Source organism: Myxine glutinosa, chromosome 5 (genome assembly GCF_964187855.1).
Source record: "Myxine glutinosa chromosome 5, kmMyxGlut1.1, whole genome shotgun sequence".
NCBI lineage: Eukaryota > Metazoa > Chordata > Myxini > Myxiniformes > Myxinidae > Myxine > Myxine glutinosa.
The window spans coordinates 181250368-181264498 of NC_136265.1; the positions used below are offsets into that span (position 1 = coordinate 181250368).

General features: G+C 37.2%; 1 protein-coding gene across 1 annotated transcript in view; it reads left to right on the forward strand.

Moving 5' to 3' along the window:
• Positions 1-13858, forward strand: part of SLC7A6OS (solute carrier family 7 member 6 opposite strand) — a 54463-nt gene extending 40605 nt beyond the window's left edge. The window contains exon 6 of the mRNA XM_078779213.1: positions 13704-13858. Within this exon, the coding sequence (XP_078635339.1) occupies positions 13704-13728 (25 nt within the window). The 3' untranslated portion in view covers positions 13729-13858. The remainder of the gene's footprint in view (positions 1-13703) is intronic.
• Positions 13859-14131: the final 273 nt, after the last annotated feature.

The following is a 14131-nucleotide window of genomic DNA, read 5'->3' on the forward strand; positions in this document are numbered from 1 at the left end:
TCTGGGGAATATCACTACGAATTATAAATCATTCTGGGGAATATCACGACAAATTAAATATCATTCTGGGGAATATCACCACAAATTAAAATAATTCTGGGGAATATCACTATGAATTAAAATCAATCTGGGGAATATTACTACGAATTAAAAATCATTCACGGGAATATCACTACAAATTAAATATCATTATGGGGAATATCGCTATGAATTAAAATCAATCTGGGGAATATTACTACGAATTAAAAATCATTCACGGGAATATCACTACAAATTAAATATCATTATGGGGAATATCGCTACAAATTAAAATCATTCTGGGGAATATCACGACAAATTAAATATCATTCTGGGGAATATCACTACAAATTAAATATCATTCAGGGGAATATCACTACGAATTATAAATCATTCTGGGGAATATCACGACAAATTAAATATCATTCTGGGGAATATCACCACAAATTAAAATAATTCTGGGGAATATTACTACGAATTAAAATCAATCTGGGGAATATTACTATGAATTAAAAATCATTCATGGGAATATCACTACAAATTAAAAATCATTATGGGGAATATCGCTACAAATTAAAATCATTCTGGGGAATATCACGACAAATTAAATATCATTCTGGGGAATATCACTACAAATTAAATATCATTCAGGGGAATATCACGACAAATTAAATATCATTCTGGGGAATATCACTACAAATTAAAATCATTCCTGGGAATATTACTACGAATTAAAAATCATTCTGGGGAATATCACTACAAATTAAAATCATTCTGGGGAATATCACTACAAATTAAAATCATTCTGGGGAATATTACTACGAATTATAAATCATTCTGGGGAATATCACGACAAATTAAAAATCATTCTGGGGAATATCACTACGAATTATAAATCATTCTGGGGAATATCACGACAAATTAAATATCATTCTGGGGAATATCACCACAAATTAAAATAATTCTGGGGAATATTACTACGAATTAAAATCAATCTGGGGAATATTACTACGAATTAAAAATCATTCATGGGAATATCACTACAAATTAAAAATCATTATGGGGAATATCGCTACAAATTAAAATCATTCTGGGGAATATCACGACAAATTAAATATCATTCTGGGGAATATCACTACAAATTAAATATCATTCAGGGGAATATCATGACAAATTAAATATCATTCTGGGGAATATCACTACAAATTAAAATCATTCCTGGGAATATTACTACGAATTAAAAATCATTCTGGGGAATATCACTACAAATTAAAATCATTCTGGGGAATATCACTACAAATTAAAATCATTCTGGGGAATATTACTATGAATTAAAAATCATTCTGGGGAATATCACTACAAATTAAATATCATTCTGGGGAATATCACTACAAATTAAAAATCATTCTGGGGAATATCACGACAAAGTAAAAATCATTCTGGGGAATATCATGACAAATTAAATATCATTCAGGGGAATATCACTACAAATTAAATATTATTCTGGGGAATATCACTACAAATGAAAAATTATTCTGGGGAATATCACTACAAATTAAAAATTATTCTGGGGAATATCACTACAAATTAAAAATCATTCTGGGGAATATCACGACAAATTAAAAATCGTTCTGGGGAATATCATGACAAATTACAAATCATTCTGGGGAATACCACAACAAATTAAATATCAACCTGGGGAATATCACTACAATTTAAAATCATTCTGGGGAATATCACTACAAATTAAATATAATTCTGGGGAATATCATGACAAATTAAATATCATTCAGGGGAATACCACAACAAATTAAATATCAACCTGGGGAATATCACTACAAATTAAAATCATTCTGTGGAATATCACTGCAAATTAAATATCATTCAGGGGAATACCACAACAAATTAAATATCAACCTGGGGAATATCACTACAAATTAAAATCATTCTGTGGAATATCACTGCAAATTAAAAATCATTCAGGGGAATATTACGACAAATTAAAAATCATTCTGGGGAATATCACCTCAAATTAAATATCATTCAGGGGAATATCACTACAAATTAAAAATCATTCAGGGGAATATCATGACAAATTAAATATAATTCTGGGGAATATCACTACAAATTAAAAAGCATTCAGGGGAATATCACTACAAATTAAAAATCATTCTGGGGAATATCACCACAAATTAATCATTCTGGGGAATATCACTACAAATTAAATATCATTCAGGGGAATATCACTACAAATTAAATATCATTCTGGGGAATATCACTACAAATTAAAAATCATTCAGGGGAATATCACTAGAAATTAAAAATCATTCTGGGGAATATCACTACAAATTAAATATAATTCTGGGGAATATCACGACAAATTAATCATTCTGGGGAATATCACTACAAATTAAATATCATTCTGGGGAATATCACGACAAATTAAATATCATTCTGGGGAATATCACTACTAATTAAAAATCATTCAGGGGAATATCACTACAAATTAAATATCATTCTGGGGAATATCACTACAAATTAAAAATCATTCAGGGGAATATCACTACAAATTACAAATCATTCTGGGGAATATCACTACAAATTATAAAATCATTCTGGGGAATATCACAACAAATTAAAATCATCCAGGGGAATATCACGTCAAATTAAAAATCATTCAGGGGAATATCACTACAAATTAAATATCATTCTGGGGAATATCACTACAAATTAAAAATCATTCAGGGGAATATCACTACAAATTAAATATCATTCAGGGGAATATCACTACAAATTAAATATCATTCAGGGGAATATCACGACAAATAAAAAATCATTCTGGGGAATATCACTACAAATTAAATATCATTCTGGGGAATATCACAGCAAATTAAATATCATTCTGGGGAATATCACTACAAATTAAAATCATTCTGGGGAATATCACTACAAATTAAAATCATTCTGGGGAATATCACTACAAATTAAATATCATTCAGGGGAATATCACTACAAATTAAAATCATTCTGGGGAATATCACTACAAATTAAATATCATTCTGGGGAATATCACTACAAATTAAAATCATTCTGGGGAATATCACTACAAATTAAATATCATTCAGGGGAATATCACTACAAATTAAAAATCATTCTGGGGAATATCACGACAAATTAAATATCATTCTGTGGAATATCACTACAAATTAAATATCATTCAGGGGAATATCACTACAAATTAAATATCATTCAGGGGAATATCACTACAAATTAAAAATCATTCTGGGGAATATCACGACAAATTAAATATCATTCTGGGGAATATCACGACAAATTAAAAAATCATTCAGGGGAATATCACTACAAATTAAATATCATTCAGGGGAATATCACTGCAAATTAAATATCATTCAGGGGAATATCACTGCAAATTAAATATCATTCAGGGGAATATCACTACAAATTAAATATCATTCAGGGGAATATCACTACAATTTAAATATCATTCTGGGGAATATCACTACAAATTAAATATCATTCTGGGGAATATCACTACAAATTAAAAATTATTCTGGGGAATATCACGACAAATTAAAAAATCATTCAGGGGAATATCACTACAAATTAAATATCATTCAGGGGAAATCACTGCAAATTAAATATCATTCAGGGGAATATCACCACAAATTAAATATCATTCTGGGGAATATCACTACAAATTAAAATCATTCTGGGGAATATCACTACAAATTAAAAATCATTCAGGGGAATATCACTACAAATTAAATATCATTCAGGGGAATATCACTACAAATTAAAAATCATTCTGGGGAATATCACAACAAATTAAAAATCATTCTGGGGAATATCACTACAAATTAAAAATCATTCTGGGGAATATCACGACAAATTAAAAATCATTCTGGGGAATATCACTACAAATTAAAAATCATTCTGGGGAATATCACGAAAAATTAAAAAATCATTCTGGGGAATATCACTACAAATTAAATATCATTCTGGGGAATATCACTACATATTAAATATCATTCTGGGGAATATCACGACAAATTAAAAAATCATTCAGGGGAATATGACAACAAATTAAAAAATCATTCTGGGGAATACCACAACAAATTAAAAATAATTCTGGGGAATATCACGACAAATTAAAAAATAATTCAGGGGAATATCACTACGAATTATAAATCATTCTGGGGAATATCACGACAAATTAAATATCATTCTGGGGAATATCACCACGAATTAAATATCATTCTGGGGAATATCACTACAAATTAAAAATCATTCTGGGGAATATCACTACAAATTAAATATCATTCTGGGGAATATCACTACGAATTATAAATCATTCTGGGGAATATCACGACAAATTAAATATCATTCTGGGGAATATCACTACGAATTATAAATCATTCTGGGGAATATCACTACGAATTATAAATCATTCTGGGGAATATCACGACAAATTAAATATCATTCTGGGGAATATCACCACAAATTAAAATAATTCTGGGGAATATCACTATGAATTAAAATCAATCTGGGGAATATTACTACGAATTAAAAATCATTCACGGGAATATCACTACAAATTAAATATCATTATGGGGAATATCGCTACAAATTAAAATCATTCTGGGGAATATCACGACAAATTAAATATCATTCTGGGGAATATCACTACAAATTAAATATCATTCAGGGGAATATCACTACGAATTATAAATCATTCTGGGGAATATCACGACAAATTAAATATCATTCTGGGGAATATCACCACAAATTAAAATAATTCTGGGGAATATTACTACGAATTAAAATCAATCTGGGGAATATTACTACGAATTAAAAATCATTCACGGGAATATCACTACAAATTAAAAATCATTATGGGGAATATCGCTACAAATTAAAATCATTCTGGGGAATATCACGACAAATTAAATATCATTCTGGGGAATATCACTACAAATTAAATATCATTCAGGGGAATATCACGACAAATTAAATATCATTCTGGGGAATATCACTACAAATTAAAATCATTCCTGGGAATATTACTACGAATTAAAAATCATTCTGGGGAATATCACTACAAATTAAAATCATTCTGGGGAATATCACTACAAATTAAAATCATTCTGGGGAATATTACTACGAATTATAAATCATTCTGGGGAATATCACGACAAATTAAAAATCATTCTGGGGAATATCACTACGAATTATAAATCATTCTGGGGAATATCACGACAAATTAAATATCATTCTGGGGAATATCACCACAAATTAAAATAATTCTGGGGAATATTACTACGAATTAAAATCAATCTGGGGAATATTACTACGAATTAAAAATCATTCACGGGAATATCACTACAAATTACAAATCATTCTGGGGAATATCACTACAAATTATAAAATCATTCTGGGGAATATCACAACAAATTAAAATCATTCAGGGGAATATCACGTCAAATTAAAAATCATTCAGGGGAATATCACTACAAATTAAATATCATTCTGGGGAATATCACTACAAATTAAAAATCATTCAGGGGAATATCACTACAAATTAAAAATCATTCAGGGGAATATCATGACAAATTAAAAAATCATTCAGGGGAATATCATGACAAATTAAATATCATTCAGGGGAATATCACTACAAATTAAATATCATTCAGGGGAATATCACGACAAATAAAAAATCATTCTGGGGAATATCACTACAAATTAAATATCATTCTGGGGAATATCACAGCAAATTAAATATCATTCTGGGGAATATCACTACAAATTAAAATCATTCTGGGGAATATCACTACAAATTAAAATCATTCTGGGGAATATCACTACAAATTAAATATCATTCAGGGGAATATCACTACAAATTAAAATAATTCTGGGGAATATCACTACAAATTAAATATCATTCAGGGGAATATCACTACAAATTAAAATCATTCTGGGGAATATCACTACAAATTAAATATCATTCTGGGGAATATCACTAAAAATTAAAATCATTCTGGGGAATATCACTACAAATTAAATATCATTCCGGGGAATATCACTACAAATTATAAATCATTCTGGGGAATATCACAACAAATTAAAAATCATTCTGGGGAATATCACTACAAATTAAAAATCATTCTGGGGAATATCACGACAAATTAAATATCATTCTGTGGAATATCACTACAAATTAAATATCATTCAGGGGAATATCACTACAAATTAAATATCATTCAGGGGAATATCACTACAAATTAAAAATCATTCTGGGGAATATCACGACAAATTAAAAATCATTCTGGGGAATATCACGACAAATTAAATATCATTCTGGGGAATATCACGACAAATTAAAAAATCATTCAGGGGAATATCACTACAAATTAAATATCATTCAGGGGAATATCACTGCAAATTAAATATCATTCAGGGGAATATCACTGCAAATTAAATATCATTCTGGGGAATATCACTACAAATTAAATATCATTCAGGGGAATATCACTACAAATTAAATATCATTCAGGGGAATATCACTACAATTTAAATATCATTCTGGGGAATATCACTACAAATTAAATATCATTCAGGGGAATATCACTACAAATTAAATATCATTCTGGGGAATATCACTACAAATTAAAAATCATTCTGGGGAATATCACGACAAATTAAAAAATCATTCAGGGGAATATCACTACAAATTAAATATCATTCAGGGGAAATCACTGCAAATTAAATATCATTCAGGGGAATATCACCACAAATTAAATATAATTCTGGGGAATATCACTACAAATTAAAATCATTCTGGGGAATATCACTACAAATTAAAAATCATTCAGGGGAATATCACTACAAATTAAAAATCATTCTGGGGAATATCACAACAAATTAAAAATCATTCTGGGGAATATCACAACAAATTAAAAATCATTCTGGGGAATATCACGACAAATTAAAAATCATTCTGGGGAATATCACTACAAATTAAATATCATTCAGGGGAATATCACTACAAATTAAAAATCATTCTGGGGAATATCACAACAAATTAAAAATCATTCTGGGGAATATCACGACAAATTAAAAATCATTCTGGGGAATATCACTACAAATTAAAAATCATTCTGGGGAATATCACGAAAAATTAAAAAATCATTCTGGGGAATATCACTACAAATTAAATATCATTCTGGGGAATATCACGACAAATTAAAAAATCATTCAGGGGAATATCACAACAAATTAAAAAATCATTCTGGGGAATACAACAACAAATTAAAAATAATTCTGGGGAATATCACGACAAATTAAAAAATCATTCAGGGGAATATCACAACAAATTAAAAAATCATTCTGGGGAATATCACAACAAATTAAAAATCATTCTGGGGAATATCACAACAAATTAAAAATCATTCAGGGGAATATCACAACAAATTAAAAAATCATTCTGGGGAATATCACTACAAATTAAAATCATTCTGGGGAATATCACTACAAATTAAATATCATTCTGGGGAATATCACTACATATTAAATATCATTCTGGGGAATATCACAACAAATTAAAAATCATTCAGGGGAATATCACAACAAATTAAAAAATCATTCTGGGGAATACAACAACAAATTAAAAATAATTCTGGGGAATATCACGACAAATTAAAAAATCATTCAGGGGAATATCACAACAAATTAAAAAATCATTCTGGGGAATATCACAACAAATTAAAAATCATTCTGGGGAATATCACAACAAATTAAAAATCATTCTGGGGAATATCACAACAAATTAAAAATCATTCTGGGGAATATCACTACAAATTAAAAATCATTCTGGGGAATATTACTACAAATTAAAAATCATTCTGGGGAACATCACTAAAATTAAAAATCATTCTGGGGAATATCACGACAAATTAAAAATCATTCTGGGGACTATGAGGGTGGGAATATGAGGGTTTCCGTAAGCTAAACGCTCTTTCACCGACCTCATTCTCATCCACCCTCTCTGAAAAAATGTCCACTTCTCCCTTCGTTGACCTCCACACCCCTTCTGACCTCACTGACTACTACAACCACACTCTCTCCTCCTGCCTTGACCAGCTTGCGCCCGTGTAAACCAAAACAGTTTCTTTCACCCATTCTGCTCCCTGGTTTACCCCTGAACTCCGCCTGATGAAAACTCGTGCTCGCCAACTTGAAAGACTCCGCAATAAACAGGTCTCACAATTCACTCCCAAGCCTACAAGGACCACCTACAACACTACAAAGATGCCCTCTCCCGTGCCCGCTCTGCCTACTACTCTAAAATTATCCACTCTGGCTCTGGAAACCCAAAAGCACTTCTCGACAATAAACAAACTCCTCAGCCCCCTGGACACCACCACCCAGTCATTCACAGTAGACAACTGCATCTCCTTCCTTTCATTCTTCCAAAGCAAAATTGACAACATCCACAGCAGCTTAACCACCACCGCACCTGCTCCCCCTCAAACCACCTGCCCCCCCTTATCCTGCCAACCCCTGTCTCAGTTCTCCCCAGTCTCCCCTACTGACCTCTCTGAACTCCTCATAGGAATGAAAACTGCCACCTGCACTCTTGACCCCATCCCCTCCAGCTTTGTCAAGGCCTCCCTTCCTGCTCTCTCTCCACTTATCATTGCAACAATAAACTCCTCCCTGTCTACAGGCATCGTCCCACCATCCCTCAAAATTGCTGCTGTTACCCCCATTCTGAAAAAACCTGGACTCAACCCTGACATCCTAAACAACTTCAGACCCATCTCCAACCTACCCTTTCTGTCAAAAGTTTTGGAACGCACTGTAACCACTCAACTTAAACATCACCTCTCTGCCAATAACCTGCATGAAACATTCCAATCCAGATTCCGCTCCAACCACAGTACTGAAACTGCTCTCCTCAAAATCACCAACGACCTTCTCCTCTCCTCTGACACTGGCAACCTCAACATTCTCATCCTCCTCGACCTCAGCGCCGCCTTTGACACCATCGATCACACCATCCTCCTCACCCGACTTGAAACCACCTTTAACATTACCGGCACTGCCCTCTCTTGGATTAAATCATACCTCTCCGACAGACGCCAGTTCATCTCCATCAATAACTGCAAATCCCCCACTGCTCCCCTCCCCCAAGGTGTCCCCCAAGGTTCAGTTCTTGGCCCCCTCCTCTTCGTCCTGTACCTGTCCCCCCTTGGTCACTTAATCCGCCGTCATGGTCTCCAATTCCACTGCTTCGCCGATGACATCCAGCTTTTCATCTCCACCAAGTCCATCTCCACCGCTACCCACTCTATCCTGACAAACTGCATCACTGAAATAAAATCCTGGCTTCAAATCAACTTCCTCAAACTTAACTATGATAAATCTGAAATAATCATCATTGGCCCAAAAACGCTCACCAAATCCACCCATAACTTTGCCCTCAGCATCGACGGTTTCCCAGTATCCACCTCTCCTCACATCCGGAATCTTTGCATCATCTTTGACCAAACCCTCTCCTTCGACAAATACACTAAACAGATCACAAAGACAGCCTTCTTTCACCTGAAAAACATCGCCCGTCTCCGTCCATCCCTCTCCTCCACGGCTGCAGAAACCCTCATCCACGCCTTCATCACCTCCCGTCTGGACTACTGCAACAGCCTCCTCGATGGCTCACCCTCAATAATCATCAATAAACTCCAATACATTCAGAACTCCGCTGCCCATCTACTCACCCATTCCCAGACCCGTGACCACATCACCCCCGTCCTTTACAAGCTTCACTGGCTCCCCATCCCCCAGAGAATCCAGTACAAAATCCTCGTCTTGACCTACAAAGCCATCCATAACCTGGCCCCATCCTACCTGACGGACCTCCTCTCCAGACACACTCCCACCCGCAACCTCCACTCTGCTGGTACCAACCACCTGACCCCCCCCCCCCATGCGGACCAAATTCAGATCCTGGGGGGACAGGGCCTTCTCCATCGCTGCTCCCACCCTCTGGAACTCACTACCTCACACCATCAGAGACTCCTCCTCACTCACCACATTCAAAACATCACTCAAGACCCACCTGTTCAACAATGCATTCAACATTTAACCCACAGCATTTAACCCCTGACTATCTCTTCTCCTTCTCCTTCCTTTTGCTTTGATTATTTACCTGTTGATTTTTGTCTTTTTGCAATTGTTTTTTTGTGCTCTGTCAAAGCGTCTTTGGGCTTCTTGAAAAGCGCTATATAAAATAAATGTATTATTCTTATTTATTATTATTATATCACAACAAATCAAATATCAATTGAATATCAACCACTACAAATTAAAATCATTCCGGGGAATATCACGACAAACAAGCTACAAGTGAGGCTGTCAGAGTTGCAGTGAGGATTCTGAAAAGAGCCCATGTTACGAATATATGAGAAGGAATTTCACAATTTGGTTCATGAACAATGATCCTTTGCCGAAAAAGGAGGTGGAGATTTTGATTTCTGGGAGAACTTCCTCCCACCTCCTCAAAAACTCGCATATGGAGATAACAACCAACTAGAGTAGCCTATTGATTGATGTCAAAGGGCATCTTGAGGTCAAATTTCTATAATTGTCTTTTTTTCATCCAATTCACTTGAAGGTTGAACAGCATTTACCATTTACATATTGGGTTGTGAATTGGGAAACCAACTATTGAGGTCAAAAGGTCAAAGGTCAACTCAAGGTCAAACTTCTAAAATTATAAATTTTCATCTGAAAAACTGCCCGATTTTTATCCAATTGACCTGAGCTTTGATTAAGATCGTCAATTTTAATCATAATGAAATGGACAATTTGATGTATCCATGGCAAGTTTCTTTTTCGGGGTGGGGGTGGATTTTGCAAGTATTGTGCTCTGCACGACAACTTGTTTGTTTATGTGTGTGCAGGATATCTCAAAGTTGTGGATGTATTTGGATAAATTTGGTGAAAAGGTTGGTTGTGTGACATGGTTTAATGGATTCAATTTTGGGAAAGGTCCCAATCCGGATACGAGATTTTTTTTTCAAGTGATTCTTCACCATTAAGAAATGAGGCCAGAAATGATATATAGCATGATATCTCAAAAAGTTGTGGATGGATTATTTTATACATATATATTTTTTTTTATGGGATTTTGCCCACCACAAAGCCGACAAGGCCACACAAGGTGGGGGCTACATAAAAGAAAGAAAAAGCAGAACAACCAGCCCCTTTGCATTGAAACAAGACAAATGTAGAAAGGTGTCTCTTCACAGAACAAAAAGGGCTGGGAGGGGTCAACTAGTCTGCTTCAAGACAACAGTGCCTCTACCCCCATTTTTGGTAGACTGCCAACCAAGGCTAACGAGGTCAACCCACCCGGGTTTCAGATCAGATTTGTCCTTCTCCGAGGCAGACTGCCGACCAAGGCTAACGAGTACCACCCACCCGGGTTTGGGATCAGAGTTGTCCTTCTCCTAGGCAGACTGCCGACCAAGGCTAACGAGGTCAACCCACCCGGGTTTGGGATCAGAGTTGTCCTTCTCCTAGGCAGACTGCCGACCAAGGCTAACGAGGTCAACCCACCCGGGTTTCAGATCAGATTTGTCCTTCTCCTAGGCAGACTGCCGATCAAGGCTAACGAGTACCACCCACCCGGGTTTGGGATCAGAGTTGTCCTTCTCCTAGGCAGACTGCCGACCAAGGCTAACGAGGTCAACCCACCCGGGTTTGGGATCAGAGTTGTCCTTCTCCTAGGCAGACTGCCGACCAAGGCTAACGAGGTCAACCCACCCGGGTTTCAGATCAGATTTGTCCTTCTCCGAGGCAGACTGCCGACCAAGGCTAACGAGGTCAATCCACCCGGGTTTCAGATCAGATTTGTCCTTCTCCTAGGCAGACTGCCGATCAAGGCTAACGAGTACCACCCACCCGGGTTTGGGATCAGAGTTGTCCTTCTCCTAGGCAGACTGCCGACCAAGGCTAACGAGGTCAACCCACCCGGGTTTCAGATCAGATTTGTCCTTCTCCGAGGCAGACTGCCGACCAAGGCTAACGAGGTCAATCCACCCGGGTTTCAGATCAGATTTGTCCTTCTCCTAGGCAGACTGCCGATCAAGGCTAACGAGTACCACCCACCCGGGTTTGGGATCAGAGTTGTCCTTCTCCTAGGCAGACTGCCGACCAAGGCTAACGAGGTCAACCCACCCGGGTTTGGGATCAGAGTTGTCCTTCTCCTAGGCAGACTGCCGACCAAGGCTAACGAGGTCAACCCACCCGGGTTTGGGATCAGAGTTGTCCTTCTCCTAGGCAGACTGCCGACCAAGGCTAACGAGGTCAACCCACCCGGGTTTCAGATCAGATTTGTCCTTCTCCTAGGCAGACTGCCAATCAAGGCTAATGAGTACCACCCACCCGGGTTTCAGATCAGAGTTGTCCTTCTCCGAAGCAGACTGCCGACCAAGGCTAACGAGGTCAACCCACCCGGGTTTGGGATCAGAGTTGTCCTTCTCCTAGGCAGACTGCTGACCAAGGCTAACGAGTACCACCCACCCGGGTTTGGGATCAGAGTTGTCTTTCTCCTAGGCAGACTGCCGATCAAGGCTAACGAGGTCAACCCACCCGGGTTTCAGATCAGATTTGTCCTTCTCCTAGGCAGACTGCCAATCAAGGCTAATGAGTACCACCCACCCGGGTTTCAGATCAGAGTTGTCCTTCTCTTAGGCAGACTGCCGACCAAGGCTAACGAGTTCCACCGACCTGGAGCAAGCCTGGTTTTAAGGCACCACACACGCGCATTTCATACCTCCGCATTTAGTTAAAAAGCATGGGTCGATATGAGAAGCCATGCAGTAGGAATTTGATTAGGAGAGGCTATCTAAGATGCAGACCATATAGGATATTTTATGGACGAGGAGTTGCTCAGTTCTTCACCTCCATCCCAGTCATTCCTAACCCATTTGACCCCCATATGACAAAACTTGGGAGATGAGTTTGTTAGATGAGAAGAACAAGCAGATTCGATTTTGGTTCATGTCCGGAGCCAGATCCGGTCTATCAGTGGAATGCAAACGTAAACTGTTTAGCCTGATGGAGGTATGTGCTTTATACTACCGAGTACCGTTCTAGTTGTATCTGTATCTGATGCTCCCATGACTTGGATCTGTCGGACCACTGTCATTGTGGTGTTGTATTTGACTCTGACTTGCTCGCTTGTGTGGTGATGCCGCATCATAGAATCAGTTGATGGGATGCACTAAGGCAGGCGTTCCCAAAGCCAGACTTGTGACTCGAACTTCAAACCCCCCTCCCTCAAAATCCCACGTTTAGAGGGGGATTTTCATGTCAAGTGTTTTCTCCGACAATTTTTTTAATCGTAGGTACAGGTACCATTTAGGTCGTTAGGTAAAACGTGATTTCAAATTTTGGGTCGTGGACAACAATTTGGGAACCACTGCTCCAAGGGATGGTTATAAGCGTGTGCTGGAATTAGTTTATAAAGCATGGTATTGCTAAAACATATTTACACATGCATCATCGTGGGTTTACTAACAGTCATGGAGGTCTCTTTCTTGTGTCTGGACTTCCTCATATGCCATTGCATTGCACTGATGTCTCAAATGTCTTTTACACAGACTGGTTACATGGACAAGACTGTGAAGACGAAATCCAAGATGGGCATCGATGTTCTGGTGGCCAAGGCGGGATGACCTGGAGGAGAGAGAGTAATTGTGCACCTCGCAGCAAAGGGCATTGTAGTGGGAATACAGACAGAATGATGATTAATGGGACAGATTGCGAGAACGACAAAACAACGGAAGGAATTATAATTGGAAGAGAGAGGCAGAAGGAGTTGGAAAAACACTGATTTATCAAGGTTTAATGAAATGTAGAAAATAGTCCAAGGGCTTCAGACTATTGGGTGAACCTGAGGATTCTGCAAATTGGTGGTGAATGATTGTACGTGACCCAGATGGTGGTGGAATGTGAGGATTGCTGCAGAAGACCTCTACAAGCCAGGAGTAGGCGAGTTATCACAGGCATTCAAATTGAAACCTGTCCC